This window comes from Microtus ochrogaster, chromosome 7 (genome assembly GCF_000317375.1).
Source record: "Microtus ochrogaster isolate Prairie Vole_2 chromosome 7, MicOch1.0, whole genome shotgun sequence".
Taxonomy (NCBI): domain Eukaryota; kingdom Metazoa; phylum Chordata; class Mammalia; order Rodentia; family Cricetidae; genus Microtus; species Microtus ochrogaster.
The window spans coordinates 45201863-45218077 of record NC_022014.1 but is presented as its reverse complement, the minus strand read 5'-3'; the positions used below and the strand labels follow the sequence as shown (position 1 = coordinate 45218077).

At 41.9% G+C, this 16215-nt stretch overlaps 1 protein-coding gene across 5 annotated transcripts in view; it reads left to right on the top strand.

Annotated features, from left to right (window-relative positions):
• The window catches only part of Kif3a (kinesin family member 3A), a 37680-nt gene that overhangs the window by 17119 nt on the left and 4346 nt on the right, over window positions 1–16215 (top strand). For 2 of the 5 annotated variants that reach the window (XM_026780235.1, XM_005350087.3), the window contains exons 6-15: window positions 2021–2160; window positions 2877–3074; window positions 3344–3518; window positions 5562–5660; window positions 7479–7550; window positions 9516–9524; window positions 12222–12378; window positions 12759–12939; window positions 13111–13221; window positions 13832–13957. In XM_026780235.1, coding sequence (XP_026636036.1) covers window positions 2021–2160; window positions 2877–3074; window positions 3344–3518; window positions 5562–5660; window positions 7479–7550; window positions 9516–9524; window positions 12222–12378; window positions 12759–12939; window positions 13111–13221; window positions 13832–13957 — 1268 coding nt within the window. The remainder of the gene's footprint in view (window positions 1–2020; window positions 2161–2876; window positions 3075–3343; window positions 3519–5561; window positions 5661–7478; window positions 7551–9515; window positions 9525–12221; window positions 12379–12758; window positions 12940–13110; window positions 13222–13831; window positions 13958–16215) is intronic. The other 3 variants (XM_005350088.3, XM_013347315.2, XM_005350089.3) reach the window with 3 other exon arrangements.

Here is a 16215-nt window from a genome sequence, read left to right as displayed (position 1 = left end):
CTCACCCTTCTCTCAGCGTCCTCTCCATCCCTCACCCTTCTCTCAGCGTCCTCCCCATCCCTCACCCTTCTCTCAGCGTCTTTCTCTCTCTGCATTGCTGCCCTCTCCTCTCCCACAGACAAACTCTGGACAGTTAATTGTAAGTTACATTTTCAGGGCCCGACTCATACTCAAAACCCAAGATAAGTCATGTAGTTTCTCTTGGGCTAGGAATGTCACAGTGACTGGCCAGTGAGCAACTGTGGCCTTACACGTAGCTCTAAGCTGGTGAGGGTTCCCAGACAGTAAACAGTTGACTGAACCCTGAGGCTGGGGAGTACATGCAGACTAAAGTTGCTTCAAGCTCTGGTCTTGACTCAGTAAAACAACACCTGGGAAAATGACCTCATGTATTTGTCTCTAGGGACAACCAGATAGTCTCTAGGGGCAGCTAGCCTGCTTTGAATCTGCTCTGAAGTCTAAAGTTACTGTGTAAAAGGCTGTCTTTGTGACTGAGAACCCTGTGTCAGTCTGAGTAATGTAAAATATTCTAGTATTATTTCTGTTCATCAGAATTATACAATAGTAGAAGTCATCTTCCTGACCATCCACAGTTTTGTGTGCCCAGTGGATGGAATATTTTCATGAGATAAACACACAAGCAGTGGGAATGCACCCAGAGCTGTTCTTAGGGAAGAAATGAAGTTATTAGGGAAGAAATGAAGTGACTCATGAGAAACTACAGATAGGAGCATTGGTTTCCAGAGCCAGTGACCTGATGGCCTTTCTAGATGAGTTGGCTTGTTAAACACTAGTTAGTTGTCTCTGCTCTACATTCCCATGGCCTTCCACACCCAGTGTTCAAGAGGCGGAGGAGATGGGCTTCTGAGATTGAGGCCAGCTTTGTCTACAGAAGGAGTTTTGGACCAGACAGAATTGTCTTGCCCACACTGGCCTCAAGCTTGTGATCCTCCTGCCTCAGCCTCCTAAGTACTAGATTAAAAGAATGAACCTCTACACTGATTGCTTAGCTTGTGTTAAAATTTTTGTTTGTTTACTTTTGATTTTAGCAAAAGTCTCACAGGTAGTTCTGGTTGGCCTGGAACTTGACATATAGATGAACCTGGCTCACAGAGTTCCACCTGCTTCTGCCTCCTAAGCACTGAGATTAAAGACATACACCATCCATGCCAAACTCTTCATGGTTTAACAAAGTTCCTGTGGAATTGGCATCTTTTGATACTGCTGGATATGGATCTACCGTGTGTGTGTGTGTGTGTGTGTGTGTGTGTGTGTGTGTGTGTATTTTAAAGATTTATTTAAAAAAATTTTAAAAAAAGATTTATTTTATTTATTATATATAAAGTATTCTGTCTGCATGTTTGCCTGAATGCCAGAAGAGGACACCACATCTCATTACAGATGGTTGTGAGTCACCATGTGGTTGCTGGGAATTGAACTCATGACTTCTGGAAGAGCAGACAATGCTCTTAACCTCTGAGCCACCTCTCCAACCCCACATCATGTTTTTAATGACCGATTAGTGACTTAACTATTCTATAGTAGATTAAACAATATTGTATTGGATCTTTCTGGTCTCACTGTTTTAAATAGTGTTGTACTGATTTCTAATGTGTGTGTGCAAATCAGTCTGTGGTTTAGAGTCCCAAACAAAATTCTCTCTGGAAAGAGTTGTCAGCAATTCTTTTCCCATTTATCTATCTATCTATCTATTTGTTTGTTTGTTTATTATATACACAGTATTCTTGTCTGCATGTATGCCTGCAGGCCAGAAGAGGGTGCCAGATCTCATTACAGATGGCTGAGGATAACTCAGTTGGTAGAGTGCTTATCTAGCATGCACAGAGTCCTGGGTCAATCCCCAGCACTCCATAAGCTGGGTGTGGTGGTGCAGGAGGTAGAGAGATAGGAGATCGAAGTTCAGGGACAGCCTGGGCTACAGAACACCCTGTGGAGACAAAAAAAGTAAACGTAAAGGCATTCTATTACAGTTTTTAAGGGTTTCTTTTCTTTGTTAAAGGTTCTGTTGGTGCAACTAACATGAATGAGCACAGTTCAAGGTCCCATGCTATTTTTACAATTACTATAGAGTGTAGCGAGAAAGGTGTTGATGGAAACATGCATGTCAGGATGGGGAAGCTCCATCTTGTGGATCTCGCTGTAAGTAACAGGACGCTACTTTTTCCCCTAAAGATTGATTTATTTATTATGTATACAGTGTTCTGCCTGCATGTGTGCTTGCAGACCAGAAGAGGGCACCAGATCTCATTACACCTGGTTGTGAGCCACTATGTTAGCACTGGGAATTGAACTCAGCACCCTTGGAAGAGCATTCAGTGCTCTTAACCTTTGAGCCATTTTTCTAGCCCACAGGATGCTACTACTTAAGGGAGAGTTGTTCTTGTGCTCCAGTTATCTGTTAATAAAAATTAAAGCCAAAAGGCATGGTGTACATGTGATTTTACATTGCTTATTATTGTGGGATATCTGACAGTAGATATAGTAGCATTATGACTGTGCTTTTTTTCATCTACTGCCTAGACTTTTTTGTCTATTCTTCCTTCTTCCCTTATTGTTTTGAAGTGAATTCCAGATGCTATATGGAATATTTTTTTTTGTTTGTTTTTTTTTTTTTTTTCGAGACAGGGTTTCTCTGTGGTTTTTGGAGCCTGTCCTGGAACTAGCTCTTGTAGACCAGGCTGGTCTCGAACTCACAGAGATCCGCCTGCCTCTGCCTCCCGAGTGCTGGGATTAAAGGCGTGCGCCACCACCGCCTGGCTTGGAATATTTTAAATTACTTTTAAAAACCCAGATTTTAGAAAAGTACTTCTTGGTTTTAAAAAAAAAAACTTTAGTTTTTATCTGTTTATTGCTAGGGGTCAGAAAGACAAGCGAAAACTGGAGCCACGGGACAGCGCCTCAAGGAAGCTACAAAAATCAACCTTTCACTCTCCACCCTGGGCAATGTCATCTCTGCCTTGGTGGATGGAAAAAGCACGCATGTGCCATATCGGAACTCTAAACTGACGCGTCTTCTGCAGGATTCCTTGGGAGGGAACTCAAAAACCATGATGGTAAGACTTCAGTCATGGCATAGTTAATTTGTCTAAGGCAAATTTAAGATTCTAATTTATTTCCATAATTGATGTGAATAGCATTTTACAAATCAATTCCTTTTCTTTGTGTATTACAGAATGTAATTGCCTGTGGTTGTATTGTTTCCATACCTATACGATTGATACTGGTTTTTCGAAGACCAAACCGTCTATCTAGTTTGGGCATTTGTTTTGGTAATGATGATATTAGTAGCTGTGTAGAATGATTTACGTTTCTAATTCAACAGTGTGCAAATATTGGGCCAGCAGATTATAATTACGATGAAACCATCAGTACCTTGCGGTATGCCAACCGAGCCAAGAACATTAAAAACAAAGCGAGAATTAACGAAGACCCTAAGGATGCTCTGCTTCGTCAGTTCCAGAAAGAAATAGAAGAGCTGAAGAGAAAGCTTGAGGAAGGTAACTTCTCACAAAGCTTACTGTAGTTGAGGCTTGCTGGTGACCACAGCATTTATTTCCAGAACAAGCTGCCAAGCTCTAGCCTCTAGCATTGACATTTAAGGTATCTTAGGCATGTGCATCTGTGTATGTTGGACATGTGTGAGTGCAAGCACATTCATGCCGTGGTGTGTGTGTGACGGTCAGAGGACGCCTGTGGGAGCTGATTCTCTCTTGCATTATGGTTTTGGGGATTGAACTCATGTCAGACTTAGAGGGCAAATATTTTACCTCCTGAGCCCTTTGTTAAATTGTAACATTGACATTTAAAAATACTATTTCTGAGGAATATGAGTCTTCTAAGAAAAAATTTTTTTTTCCTTTTTTTCTTTTTGGTTTTTCAAGACAGAGTTTCTCTGTGTAGCTTTGGAGCCTGTCCTGGAACTTGTTCTATAGATCAGGCTGGTCTCAAACTCACAGAGATCCGCCTGCTATCTCAGCCTCCTGAATGCTGGGATTAAAGGCATGCACTACTATTGCCCGGCAAAAAATGTTTTCGAGCCGGGCGATGGTGGCGCACGCCTTTAATCCCAGCACTCGGGAGGCAGAGGCAGGCAGATCTCTGTGAGTTCGAGACCAGCCTGGTCTACAGAGCTAGTTCCAGGACAGGCTCGAAAACCACAGAGAAACCCTGTCTTGAAAAAACAAAAAAAAAAAGAAAAAAGAAAATGTTTTCGAAGACCATCTAGATTACAAAGTTTGAAGTCCCAGCTCCTAATGGTGGTGGCGGCTGTGCACGCCTTTATTTTCAGCACTTGGGAGGCAGAGGCAAGCCAATCTCTGAGCTCGAGGCCATAGTGAGTTCCAGGACAGCCAAGGCTACACAGAGAAACTCTGTCTTGAAAAACCAAACAAAAACAGGAAAGTTTGAAGTCCGACTGATGGTGATGAGGAGCTTCCTGATCAGTTCTGGAACTCCCACGCCATTAACAGGGGGATGAACCCTCTCTGACTGGTGTAGACTCCCTGTACAGCAGGTGAAGGGCCTGGAGTCTAAGCCATTGGAGTCTCTGGGGGAAGACCCAGAGACCACTGGTGTGTCTGGGGAAAAAGCCTGAGAACCACTTCACAGATAGTAAAGTTGTGTTTTTAAATGGCCACTAGGTGGCATTTGTAGCCAGTTTGTTTTTAAGATCTTTTATTCCCCTAGTTAGTGATGAATGCATGCCTTCATTTTGATGATTTCATTTCCTTCCCCTCTCTCTGCCTCTCCCTTCCTCCCTCCCTCCTTTCCTCCCTCTTTCTCTCCTTCTCCTTCTCCCCAGGGTATCTCTCAGTAGCCCTGGCTGTACTGGAACTCACTATGTAGACCAACCAGGCTGGCCTCAAACTCAAAAGATCTACCTGCTGTCTCTGCTTCCCAAGTGCTGGGATTAAAGTCGTGCGCCACCACCGCCAGGAGTTCTCTTAGTCCTTGTGATGGTGTGGCTGTGCACATTGGGTAGACATGTTCTAGTCCCTGTGTATGTGCTGGGCACGCAGCCAGAGGTAGTCGTATAGTTATATTCTCTGTGATGTGTTCGACTTCATTTTTATTCTTCTGACCCTATGTTCGGTAGGCAAAGGCATTAAAGGACTTTTTTGTTTGTTTGTTTTGTTTTTGAAAAGATTTCAAAAGTCTAAAAAATAAAAAAAATTAATTTTTCTAAGAAAGTAAAATAAAATTTCTGTGTACATGTGTGTGAGGTTGCATGTGAATATGTGCATGTGTGCATGCTTAGAGACGATAATAGAATGTGTCCAAATACTGTTCATTGTTTCGGTGGGCAAGGGGAAGACAGGCTCTCTCATGGACCTGGAACTCCCCAAGTAGGCTGGGCTGGCTTGTGAGCAAACCCCAGAGATCACCAGTGTACACCTGCTTGTCAGGTACACTGTGAACATTTAGGTAGATTTTCAGTTTGTGTTTGAGCAACAAAAATGTAATTAATTAAATGAATATAGGCCTTTTCTAAATAGCCAGGGACTTGGTACAGACTAAAAATGGTTAAATTTCTGTCCAAGGGGAAGAAGTTTCAGGCTCTGACGTTAGTGGGTCGGAGGAGGATGATAATGAGGAGGGTGAACTTGGAGAAGATGGAGAGAACAGGAAGAAGAGAAGGGGTAAGTTCTCTTCATGTTCTGATCGCTCACAGCTGGCTAGAATTGCTCCCTGATGATGTCCACTTTATATTGGCATTTTAAACTATGGTATTGGTTCCAGCAGGGAACTTATGCTGTATATGGTTGACTTTGTAAACATTCTCTCTGGTTTGGTTTGCTTACCCAGAATGCCATATCGTCTCCTGTAAAATTTTAAGTTGTGAAACTGTGGTAGGAGATATACTGTCTTCCAGTTTTACATCTGTGTTAGGTCCCTATCGGTTTTTGAAACTAGGATAACGGGATTTTTCTTAAAGTGATGTTAGCCTTTAAAAATAATTTGCAGGTGGTGAGCTTGCGTGAGGAATACAGTTTTTCACTGAAGTCCATCCTTTTTTTTTTTTAATTTTTTTGGTTTTTTTGAGACGGTTTCTCTGTGTAACAGCCCTGACTGTCCTGGAACTAGCCCTTATAGACCAGACTGGCCTTGAACTCAAAGAGATCCTCCTGCCTCTGTCTCCCAAGTGCTGGGATTAAAGTCGTGTGCCACCACTGCCTCCCCCCCACCAAGTTCTTTCTTTGTAAACTGTGTGGCATCCTCACCCTTTGGAGCAGCTTCCAGCATGAACTGCTTTGCTGAGGCTGCAGAGGGCATAGAGAAAAGAAGGTCCCTGCCTCATTTCAAACCCCAAGCGCTCCTCAGCTCCTGCAGGCTGCTGCACAGTCATAGTTAATCAGTCTTGGTGAAAACAAGCCCATCACTGCTCGGTGGGAGCTCAAATTAAAAACTGAAGATTTTGTACATCCAGAGACAGAAAAAGCACCAAGTAGGGCAGAAGTTGGCAGAGTACAGTGTGCTGGCCAAATCCATGTGGAGCCTTTTTTTTTTTTAAAGTGTTCTTAAAGCAGCCACAATCATTTGTTTACGTGTGATCTATGGCTCTTTCACATCAAAACACGTGACCTGGTCCTTTGCAAAAACTCTTTATCAGTCTCTGACTTAAAAAGTGTTTTTAACCTGGTGGTGATGCAAGCCTTTAATCCCAGCACTTGGGAGGCAGAGGCAAGCGGATCTCTGTGAGTTCGAGACCAGCCTGGTCTACAAGAGCTAGTTCCAGGACAGGCTCCAAAACCACAGAGAAACCCTGTCTCAAAAAAAACAAAAAAAACAAAACAAAACAAAAAAAAAAGAGTTTTTATTCATAGCTAGTTTTTCAGAGTAAAATAATGTTTTTTTTTTTTTACTTGAACTGAGAGTAGACTTACTAAAAATAAATTTATATAGAAAAAAAGTGCCACGGTTTAATATGTTAAAATATTTTAAATATGTTTTAACTTGTGCTGAGAAGCTTAACATTTTTCTCTGAGCCTTGTTAATTATGCTGTCAAGCTTTAGACATAAGTAAAATCTGGTAGCGTGTTTTGGGGGGATGGGGACTTGGAGACAGTGCCTTGTCTATAATGAAGGGCGGCTGATTTCAGTAATGTGAATTGTGTGATTTTTTACATTTTAAAGCTGTTTCTTTTTCTTAGCAGTGTGTATAGACTTGCATGTCACTAGGTGACATTTTGGTCATTTCAACCCTCTGAATAATTATGTTCAGATGAGCAGTGGGGTTTGCACTACTGCGGATCTGTACAGAATGCAGTTATAATCCCGCATGGCTTTGTGACAAGGAAGCAGCTGGACTTAGTTGTAAGCTAGAGTGGGTCGCTCTTGAATGCAAAGCTTGATTGTCCTCTAAATTCTTCCTACAGAACTCAAGTTTTCTCTGTGTATTTTTGTTCATTTCTTGTTCCCTCTCTCTGGTTCCGTGGGCTCGTTTCTTTGTCTTCCAGGCAGTAGCAGCAGCAGTAGCTCAGACTCCACATGTTCTGTCATAGAGAAGCCTCTGGATGAGTTCTTGCCTCGTGAGTGGCGGCCCTCACCTTCTCTAACAGAGCTCTGGCTTCTCCATCACTCATGGGCTTCATTTGAGAGATGCTGCCCCACTCCCTGTCATGACTGGTTCATGTTGGGCTCCCAGGAGGAAAGCATGTGGCCCCACCCTGCCATGGCTTCAGTTAACTGTGAAACATAGGCCAGAGCCTATGTTTGAGACAGTAGAAGAAAGACTCATGCTTTTGCTGCTGAGATAATGTCAAGAGAGCCAGTGAGCTGTGTGAAAGAATAATTCTCAGGATTCTATTTTATGCTTCATTATATGTTTTTAATTCTGGTCAGTGTAAGAGATGTGAACAACACATCTTGAATCTCTATGAGTACAAATTAATGTTTGTTGGTGCAGCGGCGCCCAATGTAACAGGCTTTGTGCTCCAAATAAAGGATGAGCGAAGCCTGAGGCAGGTGAAGAAGACCGAGTAGCGCTTCATCCCAACTGCATGCTTCCCCACTCCTAATATTGGTCAATTTTGAGACTCTTTCTGAGATGTGATTAGAAAATTCGGAGTCACACAGAGTGCATAAAGTCTGTCTAGACTTCTTTAGTCTTAGATATTTTTTAACTGTAAGTTAAAAAGCATTATTTAATTTTGTCTATTTCTACTTTCAGAAGAAAATGGAAGTGATGCTTGCTTTCACCACCTTGCAGCTTGCTGTCTCTTAAAGCATTATCTGTGTCCTTACCTTTTCCAGACTAATGGCAAAGGCCATTGCTTTTAGCTTTACTAGGGAAAATCTCAGGAATCTCAAGACACTGTGTCTGTTGACACTGTTGAAGCAAATTACCAGAACAGCTGACCTCACCGGATAATTTATAAAATATATGGCATTGTTCAGACACCACATAGAAGCACAGTTTTGTATTATAAACTGTGAAATGAGAGAAAATATACGAGAGGAAGCATTGTAATTTAGTTTTCTGTTCTAACACTTACCATTCTTAGAGAGTAGTTATATGAAAGTAAGTTACAAAATGAGTTGTACCTTATTCAATTCAAGACTTTTTTTTTTTCCAATTCAAGAAGCTTTAATTGCTGTTTTCATACCTAGCATTTAACTTTGTTGTCATAACATGGATGCGTTGGGGAGGTGGAGAGATTATCGTCCCAGCATGTGGTTGCTGTGTGTAACTTGTGTGTATTACCCTCCCATTAAATATGAATGGCCATTCAATGTCCTTGCTTGAATCATCAGCTGTCATTTATTTATCTAGTCATTATTTAATCACCCAGAACAATCAACACGTAGGCTGAATGTAAGTTTGCTACTATACAGGTGCACTTCATTTTACGTATTTAGAGCTGCTTACAAATCAAGTTAGGAAATAAAATATTGTGAACTTACTGCCTTTAAAATTCATTAACCCTGTTGTTAATCTCACGACCATTATAAACTTGTGCAAAATAGTTTATCTGTGTAGTTACTTCAGGTCTACCTGGTAGATTTTCTTAAAATGGGGAACACCTGTAATGTGTCTTTATAGGAGAAACATTGAATTGGGAAATTTTGGAGATGGACAGTGAGAGCTTTGTTGCTTTTAACTTGTGAATTTTAAAAATTGACTTCATTTTGTTTTTGCCCTTTTAGATATTTTTGCAGGTCTCAGTAGGTTCCCAATTCCATGTCTGTAGTCCATCAGCATATGCACTGAGCTGGTCCACTTGCAGGGGCACTGTGGGCACCTGGGATTGTGTGGGAACCGCAGAGGGGATTGATTGTGTCTAGCATTCGTGGTGTCTTCTTATGGAACATGCTTTCTTTTTCTGTGGACTCTATTTCAGTTTTGATTATTTGATTCATGTCTTTGCTCATGCCAAGTGAATGCTGTTACACGTTTTCTCTGTTTTACAAAGGAAATAATGTTTTCCTTTCTTCCCTCCTCATCTCTGTGCACATGCTTCCTGTGTGCGACTCGCTTACCGCTTCTTTGCAAGACCAAGCAGGTTGGTGTGATTGGCTCGCACTCCACATGGTGCAGCTACTCATTCTCTCAAGACCTTTTATTTAAGTTCTTCACATTTTTTTAATTTAATAATTTTTACAAGGTAAGTATCTGTCTTTTTTTTTAAATTCCATTTTAACAAACTTTTCCCCTAAATCCTTAAGGATCTACTAAACCAATTTTTGAAAATACACTTATAATTGATTTGACATTCAGGCCAAGAGTCCACAGCATGGGTGCTTGTGATGCCGATACATTAGTGCTACCCTTACAGCCACCCTGCCAGGTCACCTTCACTCAGGTAGCACCTGGCAAAGGGGAAGGGAAAGGCTCACTACCTCCCTTTGACATCAGAATGCCTTTTTAGATTTCTTTCTTTTCTTTTTTTTTCCTTAGACAGGGTTTCTATGAGTAACAGCCCTGGCTGTCCTGGAACTCAATTTGTAGACCAGGCTGGCCTTGAATGCACAGAGATCCTTCTGCTTCTGTCTCCCAAATGCTGGGTTAAAAGTCTGTGTCACCATCACCCAGCTGCCTTTTTAGATTTATTTACTTAAAATTTTTGTGCAAAGTTTTATCATGGGGAACTAGAAAAGTTTCTGAGATTGTTTTGTTTTTTAAGTTGATTTGGTTGAGGAGACTGTATTGTCCTGGGAAGGAACCCAGGGCTTTGCACCTGGTGGCCAAGGACTGAGCTACGCCCCATCTCCTTTTAAAAATGTCTTTAGAAGCACATGTGGTCTCTTATCCTATTGGAGGATGGACATGCTCAGTGGTTGCACAGGGGTACAGACCACTTCAGGCTCCTGCAGCTCCTTCCCAGTGGAGGCTAAGACTTGTACACAGGGGAGCACAGGCTCAGGATTAAGGCATCAAGGTATGCCTTAAAGGTCTATGTACAAGTAACTATGGGTCACCAAATTTTTACTTTTTACACAGTCACATTTAACTTAAAGTGTCATTTGAAAAATAATACCATGGCTTGTCACGGTGTTTCTGCCTAGAGCCACATGGGACTTGAATGTGTGGACTTTTGAACTGACCCTAGATGTGTAGAGAGTGTCTTTGTGAAACCCTCGTGCACAGTGAGACACCTGCTTCTAAAACATGGGTTTGAAGGGATTACTATGTAAGGCAATCAGTTCATCAAGAGACAGTGTTTATATATTTCTATGTGCAACCCTTTTTGTATTACTCCCTCCTGATGGGTTTTTGGAACTCTTTATAACATTACCAAAACAAAACACTAAAAGTCCAAAATTCATTTATTGACCTGTCTGTGCCTTTAGTACCCATGCCTTCTACACACACTATTTTGGTTTTAATGTATTTGCAATTTTTCTCTAAACATTTGTAATCCTGAGGTGGAAGTTACATACATGTTTTATTGTTGCATATACTTCCTGAAAACCTCAACTTAGACTTTTCTCCTCAAATTTTTATGGATAAAAAAATCTTTTCAAGTAATTCAATTGGGAATAGAAGTTAACTTATTTGTGAAAAATTTTCTTCTACCGCGTAATTTAGAACGTTAAAGGCAGGTTCTGTGCCAGTAGACCGAGGCCCAGCGCTGACACGGAGTGCAGTGAATCACACCACACCAACTGCCTGGATCACAGCTCTTAGTTCCTCTTTGGTTTTGTGCCTAGATTTTGCTTTAGACTTTGGTTCTGTAGAAGGAAGGATGCCATTAAACCCTTGAGTTCCTAATGAGATTTTGTGTTGAGTTGAAAAAGCCTATGCATGACCCTGCCTTTCATGATCCCTACAGAATATACTCAGATCTGTGGTGCAGTCATGATTGTTTTTCAGTCCCTTTTCCTTCTTAGCAGGAGGAGCTGGGTTTGGGTGGAGACATTAATCTGTACTCCTCCATCCTCGTCCCTCGGGAAGGAAGTTGAGAATGGCAGACTCTCAGCAGAGCCTCAGGTCTGACAGTTCTGTGAAATGCTTGTTGTTCCGAGGGAGCGCGTTTCTAAGAACTTGCATCAGCCAGAAATGAACTGTCATTGGCTCAGTTTCAGAACCGTTTTAATAAGCTAGTGTTTGTTTTCTCTTTCTGATTTTTTTCATCTAACTTGATGGCGTTGAGGTTCACGGATGAACTTTGTGTGAGCAGGCTGCGTACGTACACCTACGCATGCTTGGGCATTGCAGTCAGCTGGAAGCTGCATTCCATCTTAGTAGTTGGTTTTGCTTCTACTGACTGTTGTTTCTTAGCATATTTGATCAGAGTTAGGGACTTTGATAGTCTAGTTTGACATAGTAAGTTACTTTGGAGGCTCATATGTGATTTACCAGTGCTGCTTATCAGTGTAAAACACCTGCTGTAAATGAGTAACTTACATAATGGCTGTGAAAATGATTGAAGAATCATTTTCCCTTTTAGCCTCTCTGTGCCATTTGGGGACCCACAAGCTTTGCTTTTTTATTTGGCTTTCCTATTACTTTCTTTCCCTATTTTTCTACTCATCTACTTTGTTTCTCTCCTTTTTTTTTTGTTTTCCCCTTACATATCATTATACAGTTGGACAACAGTTTGAATTTATTAATGAATTTAAAAAGTCTAGGAACTACGAAGTAGAAACGGAAGTTTAACATTTGCTGACTGGGTATAGACAGTGCTATACTAAGCTAATTCTTATGTCTGAAACATTGACTGCTTTTAGTGACTGCTGCAATTACATGACTCAAATAGGTAAAAAGAAAGTTTCCCCAGATAAGATGGTGGAAATGCAAGCGAAAATTGATGAGGAGAGAAAAGCATTGGAAACAAAACTTGACATGGAAGAAGAAGAAAGAAACAAGGCTAGAGCTGAACTGGAGAGACGGGAGAAGGACCTTCTAAAAGCCCAGTGAGTGTGGTGGGATCCAGACAGGCTCGTGGCTGCAGTTTCTGTGTTCTTCATAGGACTGTGCATCAGGAAAGTCAAGCAATTAAAAAATAATCTAAAGCTTGATCTTTGTCTTCAAGATCGCTGTTTTAGGGTAGAGGGTCCACCGTGTGTGATATTTTTAAAGCTTGGGTCTTTCTGATCATTTAATCTCTGTAAGAGAAAATATTGGCCCATGTAAATGATACCTTAGCTGATGAATTAATGCAACGTAGTGGTGTGATTTGGAGAGATAAATCACATGACTGAGTTTTTCTAAGTGCATCTTCAGTTCTCCTTCAATGGGGGAGTGAGATTAGAGCGGCAGACAGGAATTTAGAGTGCTCTCCTCTTTCTTATAGACAAGAGCACCAGTCTTTGCTGGAAAAACTCTCTGCTTTGGAGAAGAAGGTCATTGTTGGTGGTGTGGACTTGTTGGCCAAAGCTGAGGAGCAAGAGAAGCTTCTTGAGGAGTCCAATATGGAGCTGGAGGAGAGGAGGAAGAGAGCTGAGCAACTTCGGAAAGAACTTGAGGAGAAAGAGGTGACGCCATGTTGAGTATGGTGTGTGAGGCATGCCTGCCCTTTCCAGAGGGAAACTTCCAGAAACAGGGTGGAAGCAGACTTGAAGACAGTAGTTAGGAAACATCTAGATCATTTGTTGCGTTGAATTTGTGACTTGAAACTTTCTGAACTTAACCTGTTCTTCTCATAGCAAGAACGCTTGGACATTGAGGAAAAATATACCAGTCTGCAAGAGGAGGCGCAGGGAAAGACCAAGAAATTAAAGAAAGTCTGGACCATGCTGATGGCCGCAAAGTCAGAGGTTCGTGTCTTAGAAACTGCCCACAATGCAGTTCAGAATCTTAATGTGAGCTTACGGGTTTTTTTGTTTTGTTTTTGTTTTTTAAGACAGAATTTTTCTATATAGCAGGCTGGCCTTGAACTCAGATCTGCCTGCCTCTGCCACCTGAGTGCTGGGATTAAAAGTGTGACTACTGCCTGCTGCCACCACCGCCCCCACAACCTAGCTTTGTGTGGTTACAGTTGTAAAGCACTAAAACACTCCTTTCTGTGTGTTTGCAGTGTTGTCCTGCCCCGGCTCTAAGTGACACAGCCTAGCCAGTGACAGTGTCGGTCTGTGCACGAACTGGCCAGTTCTCACCAGGCCTTATAGACCCCTGTCCTGGGCTAGGTGCAATATTTGTGATTAAAATCTTGTTTTGTTTGTTTGTTTTTTGTTTTTTGAGACAGGGGTTTCTCTTTAGCTTTGGAGCCTGTTCTGGAACTCACTCTGTAGACCAGGCTGGCCTCAGACTCACAGAGATCCATCTGCCTCTGCCTCCCAAGTGCTGCAATTGAAGGTATGTGCCACCGCCGCCTGACTTATTGCTTAAAATCTTGTTTGCTTTATACTGTCATGGGTTCTCTGGTAGATGGCTGATCTCCAGCAAGAGCATCAGAGAGAAATTGAAGGCCTCCTGGAGAACATTCGGCAGCTCAGCCGTGAGCTTCGGCTTCAGATGCTCATTATTGATAACTTCATACCTCAGGATTACCAGGTGAGGGGAGAGTCTGATTTAGACATTGGGTCATTGGCAAGGGCTAAAGAATAAAGAATAAGTCAGTGTAACTAATTAAGATGTTACATGTTTACTTTGCAGCTGTCCTCTGTAAAGCTTTCTTGAACTAACGCCATCATATAAAAGTGACTTAGGGTTACTATTGCTGTACTAAAACAATATAACAGAAGCCACTTGGGGACAAAAGGATTTATTCAACTTACACTTCCACATTAAGTTCATCACTGAGGGAAGGCAGGACAGGAACTCAAACACACCAGGAACCTAGAGGCAGGAGCTAATGCAGAGGCCATGGAAGAATGCTGCTTACTGGTTTCCTCAACTTGTTTTCTTATAGAATCCAGGCCCACCAAACAATGTATAGCACCACTCACAATGGGCTGGGCCCTCTCCCATCAATCACTAATTAAGAAAAATACCTGCCAGGCAGTAGTGGGACACATCTTTAATCCCAACACTCAGGAGGCAAAGGCAGGCAGGTCTGTGTGAGTGAGTTTGAGAAGACAACCAGGGCTACACAGTGAAACCCTGTCTCAAAAAAAAGAAAGAAAGAAAGAAAGAAAATGCATTACAGCTGGATCATATGGAGTCATTTTTCAACTGAGGTTCTCTCTTTTCAGATAACTCTGGCTTGTGTCAAGTTGACATAAGACGAGCCAGCACAAAAGGTGTTAGTTTTCTTTAAAATGCAATTCTCTTTGTGAGTATCTAAATATCTAAATAAGAATGTGTCAGTCCACTGAAAGGAAGAATCTTGGTTCATGTAAATGCATGAAATCTAGGTGAAGGTCCTGTTGATTTATTGACATATTTTATTAGAAAGTAGAGATGGAACTGGAGAGGTGGCAGTGGTTAAGAGCACTGCCTGCTCTTTCAGAGATCCAGATCTAACCCCCACATGGCAACTCATAGCCATCTGTAATTCCAGCCCTGGGGATCCAACACCCTCTTCTGTCCTCACAGGCATCAGGCAGATGTGTGGTGCACAGACACACATGCAGACAAAACACTCATGTACATGGAGTATATGCATAGCTACTTTCTTAAAAAAATCAGAATATGCTGCTGTCCTCTGTGTGTGTATAAAAATAGAACATGAAAATGCTCATTATAGTCATCTTTACAGTTCAGTAACACTGAAGACATTCACTTGGTTGTACAGTCAGCCATCAGCACTAGTCGTTTTTAAACAGGTGGTAGTTATTAATCACTAGCATAATTTAAAGTCTTATCTTTTTCTTTAAGTATATGGGAATGTGAGTTTGTGCACAGAGTCTAGGCTAGAGTATTGGGTCCCCTCAAACTGCTGGGTGTGGATGCTGGGATTCGCCACAGGTGTGTGCAAGTGCAGTGAGCACTCAGCCCTGGAGCCATCTCTCCATCCCACCTTCTAGTAGATTCACAATGTTGTCAATCTCAGAAAAGCTATGAGAAATTTTTCTGAAATTTTCCCTTCAGACCTCAGTTTCCCTGAGTCTGTGCTGGGTTTCTGGTACACTCCTGGTTGTCCCAGTTCCATGTTGTGACTGATAACCCAAGTTAGCTGAAAGCTAGACTGTGACCTGTTTCTAGCTGAGTCCTTTCCCAGCCTTTCTACCCTTGGCCTCTTCCAGCCCAGCTTGTCCGTCCTCCTGATTGCCAGGATTCAACTTTTGCTTTTTTTTTTTTTTTTTATGTAGTTCAATAGTATCCACATGTGTTCTTAAGAAGTGTGTGTCTTTAAATTTATTTTTATTTTATACATATGGATGTTTTCCTTGTATGTGTGTGTATGTATGTATGTACGTACCATGCACATGCCTGGTGCCCACAGTGACCAGAAGAGGTGTCGGGTCCCCTGGAATTAGAGTTACATACTGTTGTGAGCCACTGTGTAGTGCTGGGAACTGAACCTATTTCCTCTGCCAGAAAAGTTGGTCTTAACCACTCAGCTAACTCTTCAGCCCAAGGACTGTATATTTTTAAATGCTTGATGCAATATGTCATGTTTAGAAACAGCTTTTTTCACTTAACACTGATGGAAGTGTAGGTCTAATGGGTCAAATGGTTCAGCAATAAAGGCTTATTCTGTAACCTATGACCTGAGTCTGATCCCCGGAACCCACGCGAAGAGAGAACTGACTCCATAGAGTTGTTCTCTGACGGCCACATAAGGACCATGACTTCCATGACTTGTCCCTACCCCCGTCATGCGTGTGTGTGTGTGTGTGTGTGTGTGTGTGTATGGGAGGGAGGGA